Source organism: Triticum aestivum, chromosome 3D (genome assembly GCF_018294505.1).
Source record: "Triticum aestivum cultivar Chinese Spring chromosome 3D, IWGSC CS RefSeq v2.1, whole genome shotgun sequence".
NCBI classification, from domain to species: Eukaryota; Viridiplantae; Streptophyta; class Magnoliopsida; order Poales; family Poaceae; genus Triticum; species Triticum aestivum.
The window spans coordinates 182,660,203-182,676,882 of record NC_057802.1 but is presented as its reverse complement, the minus strand read 5'-3'; the positions used below and the strand labels follow the sequence as shown (position 1 = coordinate 182,676,882).

Sequence of the window (16,680 nt, the reverse complement as noted above, 5' to 3'; positions counted from 1 at the left end):
GCCGCCGATGTCGCGCTGCCCCGCGCCGCCTCACCGGAGCCGCCCGCCGCCGCCGCCGCCCTCGCCGGACTTGCCGGAGGTAGCCGCCGTCGCCGGTTTTCTTCGGAAAACCGTACGGTTTTTTAAGACCCGCGGTTTATTTATTTATTTAGATCGGTTTATTTACTTTTTTCGGTTTAGTTATATAGTGAACGCCCGTTCGTTCGATCGTTTTAACGGACGGTTTTCACCGATTAGCCGCAGACAGCGAACGTTCGTTCGTTAGCCTGTTCATCAGTTTTTCTTTTTCTCGGATTTTCCGCGATTATTTTCGATCGCGATTTCTAATCCGATTTTCATTTTAGTATAACTTTTCGCTCGTTTATCGGAATCAGGCGATTCAAGCGCCTAGAGTTTCGTCTCGAAACCCTCTTTCTGTTTAACCAACTTAAACAAGATTTTGCTACTTTAAAATTTGACTTTAGTCCATATTAGTAAACGAAACTTGTTTCTTTCGCCGTTTGAGTTTTGTTGCTTCATTTGATTTGATTCTTTTTGCAAACCAGAGTTCTGAAGTTCTTAAGTTGAACTTTCTGGTTAGATATATTATTTGAGTTTTACCCGTGCCCTTGCTTGATTGCTTATTGTATGTATGTTTGTTTGCGATAGAGTACCCGGAGTATGATGCGTGCTACTACGAGTCTCTAGATTTCGCAGATCATCAGCAAGGCAAGTAACACTTTGATCATACCTCTTAATACCCGGTTTTTATGCATTAGCTCCAATCCTCAAACACTGCATGATTAGGATGTGATTAACTTGTGGCTATTGGGAAGTAGTTGATGAGGTAGTACCTATTGCCATGTTACTATCAAACCCTTGGGAGTTACTTCTACGTATTGCTTATACTGCTATGCTATGCTCGTAGACGTGGATTGGGTTTGAGTGTATTCATGACAAATGTGAGATTATTAATTAATGGTTCAACTTAAGGTGGCAACTTTAATACACATCTGGGTGGATTGAGGCACCTGGGGTATCCAGTGATTGCCTGTATTTTTGGAAATCCTGGAGTACCGTGTGATTCTCCTATGGACTGCCACCCAGGCTCAAAGGGATCATAAGATTATTCATGCTGAAACTTCCGTGTGCAGCCACATGCCATTATGGGCTCTGGCATAGTTGAGTAAGTTGTGGGAAACCTTTCCATGATGGGCTAGCAGATGTAGGGGATTGTAGGCATATCGGCCTATCTCTCGGTTAAGGGGACCTCTTCGGAAAGACTGTGTCTCGGTCATCCGTTTCTCAAACATCATGCAGTGCGAGAAATTCAACGGAGGAGATCGAGTCTTGTGGGGAAAAGTGCACAAACCTCTGCAGAGTGTACAAACTAATCATGGTTAGCCGTGTCCCCAGTTATGGACATCTTGAGTATCTGGTTCTTGGATTATCATGTGGATCTCATCACTCTTAATTATAAAATTTGATTGGGTTATTGATGACTTTTTAATTGGGATTGATGGGGTTTACCATTCTCAATGTTTAACAACCACCATGATAGTTAAATAAAATATATTCCTTTGCAGTAGGGAAAAATTGGCTTTTCGCAAAACATATTAACCATACAGCCTCCACCAGCCAAATATGCATGTAGTGATAGCATTATTCTGTTCATTACTCTTTTGTGTTACATTGCCAGCATATTCCATGTGCTGACCCATTTTCGGGCTGCAACGTATCATGTTGCAGACTTTTCAGCCGATGAGTAAGGAGCCTTAGGTCGTGGTCTTTCACTCAGTGATGCCGTTGGAGTTGATGGACTCACTTTATCTTCCAAGCCTTCCATTGTTATCGTATTAGATGGCCTTAGGCCATATTTATTGTAATAAGTTCTCTTTTGAGACATTCGTTGTAATAAGTGTGTGATTGCTACTCTGTTATAAATCTTTCAAGTACTGTGTGTGTCAGCATTACCGATCCAGGGATGACACTTATGCACAAAGATCAGACTGTTTGAGGTCTGGTCGCTACAGGATCTTGGCTTGACCTTCCGACTGTGGTAACGGCGCAGACTCTGCTGATAGATGGCGGATCAGCTGAGCGCTAATAGCCGACCCTCTTCCAGCAGATCAACGTCGTCTTCTCTTGCTTCTTTCGCCTCTGCCTCCGTGTACATGGTGACGCGAGGTGAGTCAAACTCAATGTCAGTTGGGATGACGGCCTCGGCACCGTACACGAGGAAGAATGGAGTGAATCCGGTTGATTTGTTCAGAGTGGTGCGGAGGCTCCAGAGGACGGTCGATAGCTCATCGATCCAGCAGTCGGCCGAGCGCTCCAGTGGCTCGACCAGTCGGGGCTTGATGCCGGAGAGGATAAGGCCGATTGCTCGCTCGACTTGGCCGTTTGACTGCGGATGGGCAACGGACGCTAAGTCCAGTCGGATGCCCTGCGTCGCGCAGAAACGGGCCAAGGCTCCCTTGGCAAAGTTTGTGCCATTGTCGGTGATGATGCTGTGTGGCACACCGTATCAGACGGTGATATCTGCAATGAAAGTCAAAGCAGTCGGACCATTCAGTTTCTTGATTGGCTTCACTTCAATCCACTTGGTGAATTTATCCACGGCGACGAGCAGATGGGTCATGCCGCCGCGTGCTGTCTTGAATGGTCCCACCATATCCAGCCCCCACACGGCAAAGGGCCAAGTGAGGGGGATGGTCTTGAGTGCAGAAGCTGGTAGATGTTGCTTGGAGCTGAACTTCTAGCACCATTTGCAATGCTTGACCAACTCCTTGGCGTCTTCTAGAGCAGTCGGCCAGAAGAAACCATGGCGGAAGGCTTTGGCGACAAGGGATCTGGAGGCCGCGTGGTGGCCGCACTCGCCTTGGTGGATATCTTTGAGGATTGCTTGGCCCTTCTCTGGTTCTACGTAGCGCTGGAAGACTCCAGTCACGCTGCGTCTGACAAGCTCTCAGTTTACTATCGTGTAGGCTCCTGCTCAGCGCTGCACTTGCCGGGCTGAGATCTCATCGATTGGCAGCTCTCCGTTCACCAGAAACTTGAGGATGGGCAGTGCCCATGAAGGTGCTTGAATTATTTCTACTGCCACTACGACCACTTGTACTAGGGCGGTTGGGTTGGGAGGCAGCGGGTTGGAGGCGGTTGCCACTTGCTGCATTGTTGAAGTCCCGGGCTAACTTCTGCAACCCCTGGGCCAGGTTGTGAAGTCCCCGGGCCGGGTGAGACTGCTGCAGTCCCCGAGCCGCTTGGTGAAGTCCCCGGGCCGACTACTGCAGCCCCCCCGTCCGGGTTGTGAAGTCCCTGGGCCAGTTGCGACTGCTGCAGTCCCCGTGCTGCCTGCCGAAGTCCCCAGGCCGGCTGGAGCAGCCCCCGAGTCAGATCCGGCTGCTTCGGGAGGAGTCGGATCCGACTGCTTCGGGAGGAGCCGGCACGAAGATGGACTCAGATTCTGGAGAAGGCTTGATTGACGGCTTGCGGAGGCACTGAAGGGAGACACCGGCTAGTATTGCTTGACGGGTGGAGCCGATCCGTGCTAGGGTACCAGCTGGCTCGTTTTGATTCCGTGGCACGTGAAGGAACTCGCACCCTTCAAAATATCCGCTGAGTTGCTGAACGAGGAAACGGTAGCTCGCCATATTTGCATCCTTGGCGTCCCAGTCACTAGACGACTATTGGACCACCAAGTCGGAGTCGCCATAGCACAGGATCCGGCGGATGCCGATCTCTTTGGCCAGCCGGAGGCCGTGCATTAGTGCTTCATACTCGGCCACATTGTTGAAGGCGGCAAAGTGGATTTGCAATGTGTATCTGAGCTTGTCACCTTTGGGAGAAGTGAGAACAACGCCGGCTCCCAAGCCGGTGCGCATCTTCGAGCCATCAAAGTGCATCCGCCAATGAGTGGAGTCCGGAGCTGGCGGCAGGTACTGGGTCTCAGCCCAGTCGATAAGGAAGTCGGCTAGTGCTTGGGACTTGATGGCGGTGCGTGGCTGGTAGAAGATGGTGTAGGGGCCAACTCGATGGCCCATTTGGCCACTCGGCCAGATGCATCTCTGTTGCCAATGATCTCAGCGAGTGGGGCAGTGCAGACAACCGTGATCGGGTGCTCTTGAAAGTATGGCTTCAGCTTCTTGGCGGCAAATGCACATCGTAGCACATCTTCTGGTAGTGAGGGTAGTTCTGCTTCGAGGTTGACTGCAGCTCGCTCAAATAGTACACAGGCCTCTGGACCGGCTGAGCTTTGCCGTCTTCTGGGCGCTCTACTACCATGACAGTGCCGACCACCCGACTGGTGGCAGCGATGTAGAGGTACATGGGCTCTTTAGCAGTCGGAGCTGCCAGGATAGGCGACGTGGTCAACATCTTCTTCAACTAGAGAAAAGCTTCATCCGCCTTGTCATTCCACTTGAAATGAGTGGTCTTCTTCATGAGCTGGTATAGGGGAAGAGCCTTCTCGCCCAGTCGACTGATGAAACGGCTGATAGATGCCAAACAGTCGGTGAATTTCTAGACGTCTCTCAGTCGGGTGGGTCTCTCCATCCTCTCGATGGCCTTGATCTTCACAGGGTTGCACTCAATGCCGTGCTCTGAGACCAGGAAGCCAAGGAGCTGGCCGGCTGGTACTCCAAAGACACATTTCTCTGGGTTGAGCTTGATCTGAAACCGGCGCAGGCTTTCAAAAGTTTCCTTGAGATCTTCCAAGAGGGTACCGCGCTTCTCCTTCTTCACCACAATATCGTCTACATAGACGTGGGCATTCCTGCCAAGTTGCTTGAGGAGGCACTTCTGGATGCAACGCTGAAACGTGGCACTGACATTTCTCAGGCCGAATGTCATGGTCAGGTAGCAGAAGGCTCCGAATGGTGTGATGAAGGCGGTCTTCAGGCGGTCTGCCAGGTTCAACTTGATCGGGTGGTAACCTGAGTAGGCATCCAAGAAACTCAACAGCTCGCATCCGGCTGTGGAGTCTATCACTTGGTCAATCCGGGGCAATGCAAACGGATCCTTGGGGCAGGCTTTGTTGAGACTGGTGTAATCAATGCACATGCGCCACTTGTTATTCTTCTTCAGTACAAGGACTGGGTTGGTAAGCCATTCTGGGAAGAAAACTTCCATAATGAAGTCGGCTGCCAACAGGCGGGCGATCTCTTCTCCGATGATTCTTCTCTTCTCCTCCGACAGTCGGTGGAGGGGTTGTTTGACTGGTTTGGCATCTGCTCAGACATGTAGCTTGTGCTCGGCGAAATCCGTCGGAACACCCGACATCTCTTTGGGAGACCATGCAAAGATGTCCCGATTCTCACGGGGAAAATCGATGAGCTTGCTTTCCTATTTGCTATCAAGGTTGGTACCTACGATAGCGTGCCTTTCCGGGTGCTCAGGGTCCAAGTGAATCTTCTTTGTTTCTTTGGCCGGCTGGAAGGAGCCCTGGGTCTCTAACTCTTTGGGTTCTGGTGACAGCTCCGGCTGCTTGCCGACCATGGCCACCACCCGGTCCAGGAGCTTCTTCTCAACAGCAATCACAAGGGACTCGGCCAACCAGCTGCTGGTTGCAGCACATGCGGATGACTTCTCATAGTCTCCATTGATCATGATAATGCCCTTGGTCCCTGGCATCTTCAGCTTGAGGTAGGCATAATGAGGTACCGCCATGAACTTGGCTAGAGCTGGCCGGCCTAGGAGCACATGATAAGGGCTTTCCAGGTCAACCACCTCAAACCAGATCGCTTCCCGGCAGAAGTGATTCCTGTCTCCAAAGATGACATCTATCTTGATTTTGCCGATTGGTGAGCAGGAAAGGCATGGCACAATGACATGAAACACAGTCCGACTGGGCAGCAACTGCTTCTCTTTGATGTTCAACTTCTCCATGGTATCACGGTAAAGGATGTTGATGCTGCTACCGCCATCTATTAGGATCCGGGAGAAACGAGCAGCTCGCCTCTCCGTGGCAAGGGTAGCATCCAACACCAGGGCATAGGAACCCGGAGAAGGCATCACTCCCGGGTGGTCAGCTCGACTCCAGCTGATAGGCTTTTCTGACCAGTGCATGAATTCTGGGGCGGCCGTAGCAACGGCGTTTACTTCACGATGCTGCTGACGTCGGCTATGTCTGTCGTTGGCCACACTGGTGAAGACAATGTAAGCTCCATGTTCTTCAGGGAAATCATCTTGGATTGCGCCGACTGCTGGACGGGCGGCCGGCTGCTGAGGAGGCGGAGCCGGCGGGCCAGCAGGCGGAGGAGGCAGTCCTTCTCCCTTGGTGATGCGGACAAGCCAGTGACACTTCCGAGTTGTATGGTTGGACGGCTTTGCGCCGCTGTGGAACTTGCAGGGGGCATCGAGGGTCTGCTCAAAGGAAAAAGCGGGCAACCAAGCTGGCTTGCCGCCCTTCTGGCGCTTGGGGAGTGGTTATCCTTCAGGCTGCTGGTCCTCAACTGTCGCCACCTGCCGGCTGGTGGAAGCCGGCTGGGGGGCTTTGCGCTTGTTGTCGTTCGGCTGCTGGCGCCGACTGTTGTCTCCAGCCGGCGTTTGAGGAGCCGGAGGGAGCACCTTCCCAGAAGCATCCACTCGGAGCTCCGACTTCATGGAGGAGTCTGCAGTGGCGTACTTGTCTGCTATGATCAGCAGCTCGTCGAGTGTAGCCGGCTCGTCGTAGAGTAGTCGGTGCTTGAGTAAGGTGCCTTCTGGGCACCCGACAGTGAAGTACTCGATTGCTTGGACCTCATGCACCCCTTCGCAAGAGTTGCGCAGTTCAGCCCACCGCGTCAGGTAGTCGCGGGTGGACTAATCGGGGCCTTGAACGCACATCGAGAGTTGGCAGGGCTTGGGCGGCCGCTTGTAGGTGATGGTGAAGTTGCGGACGAAGACTTCAGTGAAATCTACCCAGCTGTTGATGCTGCGGGGCTTCAGGCTATTCAACCATGTCCGGGCCGTGCCCTGGAACATGAGCGGAACGTACTTCACGGCAACATGCTTGTTGCCGTTTGCTATGCTGACGGCAGTGGAGTAGTCGACCAACCAATCTTCCGGCTTCACGGAGCCGTTGTACTTGGGCATGTCTCGTGGGAGCGAGAACCCTTTGGGGAAGGGCTCGTCGCGGATGCGGGGGCCGAAACAAGGCGGGCCTATCGCGTCTTCTTCTTCTAATGTCAGGGATCGAGCAAGGCGGTCGATCCGGTGGCGTGCGTCGTTCTCTCCGACTCCTTCTCGGCGGCCCAGCCGGTCGCCGAGTGTCGGGTGGTCAACACACGGCGGGGAGGCGCGCCTCTCCCTTCGAGGAGGAGGAGGAGGCGGGTAGTCGTCCGGTCGTTCCACTGCTCGTGGGCGGCCGTCTTGGTCGCGCTCGATGGTGAGGCGTGTGCGGTTGCGGCTAGTAGCCGGCTCTCTGTCTCGTTTGTCGCGGACGACGCCTGTCGGCGTCCGGGATGTCGCGCCTTGCTCTCGGCGAGGGGGCGGGTTCTCAACCCGCTGACCGGGTTCTTCTACGCGGCAGCCGGCTTCTTGCTGCGCGGCAGCCGCGTTATTGCTCGTCGCCCTGGAGGCGATCCATCTCGTTTGCTGCTGCCTGGGCGGCTCGTATGTTCTCCATGGGTGTGGCATAGACAGGGCGGTCTACCCCAAACATGCTGGCAACGACAGCGCCGCGCTGTCGGACCGTGCCAATGCGGCTGGGCCCGCCAGCAGCCAGCGTGCCGCCAACGACGCAGTCGATCTCGCGCTGGTAGGCCTCTGAGAGGCGTCTCATGGTGGCCAACTTCTTGGCGCTTTCGACAAGCGAGACGCGGCAGGCTTCTAGCATCTCGGCGTTGGCGTCTTCTGCGATGGGCGCAGACAGGTCCCGGAGTGCTGTCTGCAGCGGGTCTTGGGCAGCCCCACCAGAGGCTCCGTCGTGGATGATGACGAGCACCTCCGTGATGGTGCTGCCGCCGCTGTCGGCGCGAGGGAGAGGGTCGTCGATGACCACCACGTTGGTGGGGAAGGCGTCAAGGGACGTTGTGTCAGAGTCGACAAGCATCGGGTCGGTGGAGCCGATCGACTCCAGGTCGGAGGCCGGCTCGTTGGCGACGTCGAGCTTGCCAAGAAGGTCGAGGAGGCAGCTCTCGGAGCTGGCTGCTCCCGTGTCGGGCGCGGGATCGTCGGAGAGGCGGATCTCGCCGATGAGGTCAGCGGGGTAGCTCGCCGCGCAGGCGACCTCCGCGCCCTGCAACGCGTCGGGGCAAACGCCATCGGGCGTGCCAATGCGGTTGGGCCCGCCAGCAGCCAGCATGCCGCCAACGACGTGGTCAATCTCGCGCTGGTAGGCCTCTAAGAGGCGTCTCATGGTGGCCAACTTCTTGGCGCTTTCGACAAGCGAGACGCGGCAGGCTTCTAGCATCTCGGCGTTGGCGTCTTCTGCGATGGGCGCAGACAGGTCCCGGAGTGCTGTCTGCAGCGGGTCTTGGGCAGCTCCACCAGAGGCTCCGTCGTGGATGATGACGAGCACCTCCGTGACGGTGCTGCCGCCGCTGTCGGCGCGAGGGAGAGGGTCGTCGATGACCACCACGTTGGTGGGGAAGGCGTCAAGGGACGTTGTGTCAGAGTCGACAAGCATCGGGTCGGTGGAGCCGATCGACTCCAGGTCGGTGGCCGGCTCGTTGGCGACGTCGAGCTTGCCAAGAAGGTCGAGGAGGCAGCTCTCGGAGCTGGCTGCTCCCGTGTCGGGCGCGGGATCGTCGGAGAGGCGGATCTCGCCGATGAGGTCAGCGAGGTAGCTCGCCGCGCAGGCGACCTCCGCGCCCTGCAACGCGTCGGGGCAAACGCCATCGGGCGTGCCAGGCTGGCTGCGCTCGCTAGGGAGGAACAAGGTTCCCGTCCAGAACAGATCTCCGGACGACGGTGCACCTAGCCCCACGGTGGGCGCCAAATGCCGGGGGTGTCGTGCGACATATGCTAAAGGATGGCTTATCATGGAGGGGGCTAATAATACGTCGCCGGTGCCAGGAAACGGGATAAGGCGCAAACATGCCCGCCGACGAATCTTACCCAGGTTCGGGGCTCTCCTAGGAGATAACACCCCTACTCCTGCTCTACGGGGGTCTCCGCATGATCACTCAAGCAACAATGGTGGCTACAAGCTTGCTCCTTTCTCTAGAGGGGAAGAAGAGCAAGGCTAGCCCCAGCTTCCTCTATGTGTATATGTGGGTGAACTAAAGTCTGAACCCTTTGCATGGGTGCCCTAGGGGGTTTATATAGGCCTATCCCCCAGGGGTACAAAGGTAATCTGGCCGGGTGTAGGACCCGGCCGTCAGTGTCTGTGGTCGCCGGCTTCTCCGCCGGCCGCTGGGGCCCGCCGCCTGGTGGGCCCCGCCGGATGTCTCATACTTCTCCGACAGGCCGCGCCCGCCGCTCGCGGGTCCTGCCGGCTGCTCAGTACTGTGGCAATGCCACTGATGATGTGTGCTTTGTCGGGAAGGCGTGACTACAGTACCGCCGCCTGGCGGGCGTTCATTGTAGCCACTCCCAGTCTTTTCTGATTAATGACGCACAGACTTTGAGGGAGGGAAGGGCCGCCTGCTAGGAGTCGGTCTCCCCCCATGCCGACTGGTCGGAGCTCGTCGCCTTCTGGCTTCTCACGGGCAGGTAGGGCCCGCCGCCGGCATGCCGTACCGACAGCCTGTAGTGGGAGCGTGGCCTTCTCTGCCATGGGCGATGTCATGGGCTGCATGACAATAGTGCCGCGTCGGGCGAGAGATGTCCGCCCGGTACGCTGCACTGTGGCCACGCTCGGCCGGGGATTCGAGGGTGGCAGGCTGCACTGTAGTCACGCCCCGTCTCGTCGTCTTAATGTGGTGCAAACTTTAAAGGGGCGGAGGGGGGCCGCCTCCTGGGAGCCGGCCTCTCTGGAGGCCGCCTGGTAGGAGTCGGCCCACCTTAAGGCGGTCTTCTGTGAACTGCCGCCCTTCTGCAGCCGGCCCTGAGAAGGCGGCTCTTCGTCTTCGAGGCTTGAGGGGCGCAGCCAGCCCCGATGTCTTGAATTGTTATGGGGAGCGGATGAGGCTACCCGTGGTCATTTACTCCGACAGTAGTCCCCGAAGCTGGTGGGGCGCCGCGGCTGAAAAGGCGAGGAGCTTCAGCAGCTTCCTATTCCGAGTGGTCTGATCGATCTTGCTTTGTCCATCTTCTGGAGCGCCGACTGCTAGGAGCCGGCCGTGGCGAGGCGGGCCGCCTGATGAATTCGAAACGTCGCGGCGAGGACATCACTAGAAGGCTGGCCTCTCCTGGCAGTGGCAGGTTTCCGGTCGCCACGCACGAGAGAGAAAAACGCTTCAATAGACATTCAGTTTTGTATGTTAAACAGTGTCCATCTGTATTCCATAGTCAACAAAATCTCTACGTACAATATATCCGGTTAAACATAGGAAACTACGGGTTGCAAGAGTATTTGTCGAATCCGTTTCCAATTCTAGGGACAGCTTGCATCGGACTCTCCGTGTATACTTGAAGCACAAGATGAGGAGGAAAAACAGGGGTAGAAAAGTCCGGAAACACGAATCTCGAGGCCGATCTAGCGACCCAGATAAGATAGGTCGCGGTCCGCGCAACAGCAGAGAAAACCCTCCTAAAACCCCACCTCCCTAAATTCTGTCCCCAGCCGACGGCGCAAGCCAAAACTCGCCTCGCACAACCTACGCCACCCCAAATCGCACGCGCACCGATCGCTTCCCGCCGCCGCCATGGGCTCGACGTTCAGCCACGAGGATGCTCCTCCGCCTCCTTCCCCAGCTCCCGCCGACGCGCCACCTCTTCCCTACGCCCCGATGCCTCCCCCGCCGTTGCCGCCCCAGGAGGAGGACAAGGCGGCGGAGGACGACAAGGTGGACTACCTGAATCTCCGCTGCCCTATTCCCTACGAAGAAGCCCAGCGCGAGGCCTCGAGTAAGAACGCCCCTCCCTTGCGTCTGACATCACTGCCAATCGAATCGATTCCTAATGATGCTGCCATCTTCCATGTTGTTCGTTACAGTGACGCTCAAGCCCGACGTGTTCGAGGGCTTTCGCTTCGATTTCGTCAAGCCGGTCAGCCAGGTCTTGTTTTTGAGCCACAGGTACCCTTCCCAATGCCCATCGTTTCTTTTCAGCTAAACTGCTCGTAGCGATCTGGCTGTAATGTTTACGATTCCGTTGCATATGCTTGTGACAGTGCGTCAATGGGATCCATGGAGGTCCCTTCACAGGGACCTGAAGTGATCAAGGTCCCCACCTCCCAGTACGAGTTTGGCGCCAACTATATTGATCCCAAGGTTTTATTCTGTCAGGTTAAATTCATGTGTTTTTTTTAAAATGTTTTCATCATCTAAATGTGTTTTCCTCTTATTAGCTGATGCTCATCGGTAGGATCGCGCCCGACGGAAGGCTGAATGGACGTGTCAAGTACGAAGTCACAGAAAATCTTTTCGCACAAATGAATGCTCAGGTGATTGCTTTGGGCACAAGTATGAGCTTGCTCCACTGAATGTTGTTGAGTCTCTAAGTTAACTTGTTTTTGTTTCCGCAGTTGACAAACGAGCCTGGTTATTCCCAAGGCATGTTTAATTTGGATTACAAGGTCAGTCTCTTTTTGAGCATTTAGTTCCTGATTTTGCAAGTCGTTTATTTTTTTTATCATCTTATTTTATGGGCAGCATCATGCCAATGGTAAGATACTTCCACTGTCCAACAGGGAACTATGATACCATGTCCCGCATTGTGCTGTTAATAAATATACATCAATGCTACTGCTCTTAGATTGCTGTTTGGACTCAGTATACCTCTCTCAAATCAATGTCCTGTTCATTTAAACTTGGAATCTAGCACATAAGTTTTAGTTATTTTTGCCTGTCTGCTCCTGAGATTTGTTCACATCTTACGAGTTATCTCTTTCCTCAAATTTTTCTGTTGAATTTCGTCTATCAAAGATGCCTTTTGTGGTACATGCTAATGGTAGCACAAGTTACACGTGAATTGCTGGCCGTGTGATGTTTCTAATGTTGGCATTGATGCATTTGTTGTTCCTAATATTGTGTAGTCTTCCGTTATTGGTGTCGGAAAACCTATAGATACCCAACTAAGATATGTAGGAGTTAGGTTCTTAATGTTTAATAGTATCATATTTGAAGAAAACATATGGTATTTTACCTCCTTCATCTGATGTATTCTTAGTTTATCTGTCTGACGATCTGCATGATTTCATAACTTATTTTTGCTCCTCTGTCATTTATTCCAGGGCAAAGATTTTAGAACCCAATGTCAAGTCGGGAATAATGGCTTCTATGGAGGGAACTACATCCAGGTATAGATGATGCACCAATTTATGTCAATTGTTGGCACATAAAACTAAAGCACTAGTATCATGAATAGAGACTTTGTATCTATTTGATGATAAAGTACTAGTATCCACCTTTTGCGACTACATTTGGAAAATATGGTTATTTTTAACCAAAATGTTAATGGCAGTATGAATTCTGTAATTTTTAGCATTGATGCATGCTGCTAAAATCCATTGTGATTTAAGCAACTATTGAGAAAAACTATTGACCATTTATGCATGGAGGTAAAGTCAAATTCCCATTGTTATAGCAGAATGGCCACGCTGATAAATATGAAGTACTGTGTTTGCAACTAAAATACTCAGGGTAAAGACGGTATGGTGTGCGGTAGGCTGGCAGGGTGTAGATGCAGTAGACGGGTGTGCTCTCAGTGTGCATCAGTAGACCACTCTTTGTGCATAGGAAGTACTACTTCAGACAATTTTAGTCTAAAAATGAAGATCTTCCTTTTTCTTAGTCTGCTCAAAGTTTAACTGTCCAAAGAAGCTTGGCATTCATATTAAGCAGAACCAAGCATGTTTCCAAGCCAAACGCAGCCGATATAATAACCATAGATCTATCATTCCAATCTTAGTTGGGCATTCATATTTCCCTAATAGTTTATCACTTTATTGCATATACTGGATGCTAGAAAAATGAATCATATCATATAGAGAAGACAGCATACTGTCGTCAATTTAACCTACAACTTACAATAAAAAAAATCTCAGACAGTATATTCTAAAAAATATTTTTCTGTCCCATCATTTTTCAATACTTAAGACTATTGCAACATATTTTACTTGTGCATTTCAGAGTGTAACGAAGAACCTCTCCCTGGGAACTGAAGGTTTTTGGCTTCAACAACAAAGGAAATCAGGAGTTGGCTTTCTTGCTAGATATGACACGAAGAACATGGTAAAGTTTTTTGTATTCGTTACTGTTCATAACCATGATCCATATAAAATAGTTAGGCATTTGGAATTTGTGATGCATTAATATTCCAATCACATTTATGGCCGAAAAACTGCACTTGAGGAATTGTCGCTTGATCAGGTTTTTGCCTACTGATCCTTTTGATCATGCTGAGATATGCCATTTTACACACTGTTACAAAGCAACATTTGGTTCAGGTTGCTAATATTGGAATAATACATGCTGATTTATGGGATTCTAATCGTGAATTGTTTGGAAACTAAGAAAACAAAAACTTGTCCAGTATGGGAAAGCACAAAGTATCCACCTTGTGTTAATACTGAAAAATTAAGTGCAGGAAACTGGGCCTAAAACACTCAGGTTTGCTGTGTATTGATGAAATCTAACTACCAGTCAGTTTAATAACTGCGCCAAGTGAATTCCTCTTGGAAAATAGTAATAATGGTGCAATTTTATAAGCATTTATTTGCAGATCATTTATTAAGTGTGCTGTCTGATTCCCTCTTGGAAAAGTTTAACAATGGTGCAAATTTCTAAGCATTTATTTTACTCGGCAGTCTCCAGAGAGTTACTGCGCTTTCCAGAGTTTGTTTCTCATGGTTGAAGCAATGTGAATGCTTAAGTATTTCACTTGCTTTGCATCATGTGACAAGTACGCCATAGTTGTGATTCTATGTTTTGTGTAGGGTATCATCTCGTGCACATGGTAAAGTCAAGTTGTTCGTTTAGGTGATTAGCAAAATTTTCGAGCTCTTTTCAAGCCTCTGTGAAAGTGTTCTTTCTCACTCAATAAGTTGTCACAAGATGTACTCTAGAACTGATGCTGATATTACTTTATTATTATCAAAGTGATGGTGGATGATTGAATAGACAACAAATTAAAAACTAATACTATATTATATTTCATATTATCTGATAGAGCCATGCCACTAATATCTTCAGGTTGCAACTGGACAAATTGCAAGCACTGGACTGGTTTCACTGAGTTACGTTCAGAAAGTGTCTAATAAGGTTATATTTCTGTCGTAGCATTTTGAAACTTTTCTCTGTTATTATCTTGTTCAAATTCGTAAACTTCTTTATGCAGGTTTCCCTTGCTACTGATTTCATGTACAATCATATGTCAAAGGATGTAACAGCAAGTGTGGGTTATGATTATATCATGAGACAGGTATGCTATGTGCACTGATAGTTTGTTTGACATCTTTTTCCCATGCATTGGATTTCATGTGCAATGATATGACAGTAGTTGTAACCATGCATTGGATTCAATTATGACAGCAGATGTAACCGCAAGTTTCTTTATGTTTATTTCCGGAGACAGGCATACCATGAGAGTTTTTTCATGTTTGATGGCATTGATCACCTTGGCAAGATATTTATTGAACATAAAAGTAGCTGCAAATTTGTGGCATATTTGACTATTTCTGTGAAACTTCCCGTAGCAAAAGAATTGCGCACAAAATTTTCTTTTAAAATACTGTTTCTGTTGAAGTGCATTTGAGTCTATGGTCAATTCATGTCTGAGTTGCATGTGAAAAGCTTAACCACACTGTGGCTCAACATTGCAGAGTCGTTTGAGGGGAAAGGTAGATACCAATGGCGCAGTTTCTGCTCTTTTGGAGGAGAAAATCAACCCATACGCTACCTTGGTTCTTTCTGCAGAGGTCAGTTTACCTCTTCCCTTATTCCATGCAAGGACCTGTGTTATTGTACTGCCTTTCCTTGTTAGCATGTTGAATCAAGCACTGCCAAAACAGGGACAAACATATTAGTTGTTTTCAATGGTTTTTCCCTGATAGACGAGTCGTCCAGATTCGAGTTGAAAGGCTGATTTTGATGTACAATCTTGTGCAGATTGATCACTGGAAGAAGGATAACAAGTTTGGGTTTGGCGTAAGGGTTGGAGAGTAAGATGATGAGATGAATTGTTGAGAGGCATGTACTATTATAGCAGTTGGCATTTGTCAACAAGGATTGTGATGATTTTGTGTTTTGCTGTCATTTTGTTTCTCACTCCACTGGGTTGATTACTTCGGAAATGCCCTCGTCGTCATTAGATTAAGTTTGGTTACGTGCTCCAGTTAGGCTCAAGACCATCTGTGTAAATTTTCTGTGTGATGCGAGCAGATAAGTATAAATGGTAGTTGACTTATCATTTTGGTATACCTGGGACAGCTTGTCATTTTATATTTGTGTAAGTCAAAGATCGTATGACTCCCATCCGACACTCATCAACACCATACGAAAGCTTTTAGTTGCAGGATGCACAAAGAAAGAGTTAAATACACCATAGGTGCCTTAACTTGTCCATTGTGCTCAGTTTAATGCCTAAACTTGTAAAATACATAAAAATGGTGCTATAACTTGTCGCATGGTGCATATATGGTGCCTCTGCCCGTATGCCGCTGTATGTGCTGCCAGCATGGCATGACAGCTGGTGGCTGCCCCACACGTCAGTGGGTGTGAGTGTTGCCTGCGCTAGGTGAGATGGGCACGCATTTTTTTCAAAAAACCCCTAATTTTTTATTAAATCTCGCAAAAGCTTCACTCTTTTTTTAGGGATGCAAAAGCTATCACTCTATTGCTACTAAATGGAAAAAAGCAAACCGGGTTACTCCGTGGGATTCCAATTTGCGACCTCCAGGATAAATAGCATGCATGGTAACCACCAGGACAATTCGTGTACAACTTATAGCTGGAAACTTCAATAGATTCCAAGGTTACAGGTACGATTGATTAATTAATCTTCCCAAATCTAGACGCCTCCCCAAAGGCTTTGGAATATTATTTCCGGGCACTAGAACGAAACCCCTTCTTACCGCAAGCTTTTAATAATATGGCGGTGATCTGTCATTACGTGCGACTATCGCCACTATAGAAAGAAAAAAAAGAGGATCAAAATTTCTAGTAAATACTAGAAAAAAAGGGCTTTCTACATGGGAAAAGCTGTGAATCAACCGGCCGGAAACAGCAGCGTGTCCGCCACCTTTCGCACATGCCACGCGTCCTGTGGGCCCCTTGAGCCACGTCTGGAAACCTCCTTGCGTCATACGCACGCTGATCCTGATCTTATCCTCGCGAGCAATGGCATCCAAGATTCATTTCTGGAGCAACACATCTCCTAGTGCATCTTCACGTCTGCAACCAACTGACGCCACCCGAGGCCCCTGCACCGGCGCCAGCGAGCAAGTGCTCGGCCGCCCGCGTCCCTCCACATTTCCTTCCTCCTTCGTTCTCTCTTTTTCCTCTCTCCGGTATCTCGTCTCGCACCGATTCAATCAGCATCGCTTCTGAATCGAGCAGCACCGACACACGGACTACACCGCCCCGCCGTCGCCCGCCTCCAGGAGGCACGTTCCGCTGGAGCCTCGTCCTCCGTCTCCCGTCGTTCCACCTCGCAACCGCTGGTCCACAGTACAGT

General features: G+C 50.6%; 1 protein-coding gene across 1 annotated transcript; it reads left to right on the top strand.

Moving 5' to 3' along the window:
- The first annotated feature begins 10,548 nt into the window (after positions 1-10,548).
- LOC123074462 (mitochondrial import receptor subunit TOM40-1) lies at positions 10,549-15,422 on the top strand. The gene is made up of 11 exons (XM_044497309.1): positions 10,549-10,911; positions 11,000-11,081; positions 11,177-11,276; positions 11,354-11,449; positions 11,531-11,581; positions 12,239-12,304; positions 13,137-13,238; positions 14,199-14,267; positions 14,344-14,427; positions 14,828-14,923; positions 15,114-15,422. The coding sequence occupies exons 1-11, from the start codon at positions 10,710-10,712 to the stop codon at positions 15,168-15,170; spliced, it is 1,005 nt and encodes a 334-aa protein (XP_044353244.1). The 5' UTR covers positions 10,549-10,709; the 3' UTR covers positions 15,171-15,422.
- Positions 15,423-16,680: the final 1,258 nt, after the last annotated feature.

Bases quoted from the DNA above. Each gene is read 5' to 3' on its own strand.
- LOC123074462 (XM_044497309.1), top strand. From the start codon at position 10,710: ATGGGCTCGACGTTCAGCCACGAGGATGCTCCTCCGCCTCCTTCCCCA. The intron at 11,582-12,238 runs GTCAGTCTCTTT...CATTTATTCCAG, and splicing joins TGTTTAATTTGGATTACAAG to GGCAAAGATTTTAGAACCCA. The intron at 14,268-14,343 runs GTTATATTTCTG...TTCTTTATGCAG, and splicing joins TTCAGAAAGTGTCTAATAAG to GTTTCCCTTGCTACTGATTT.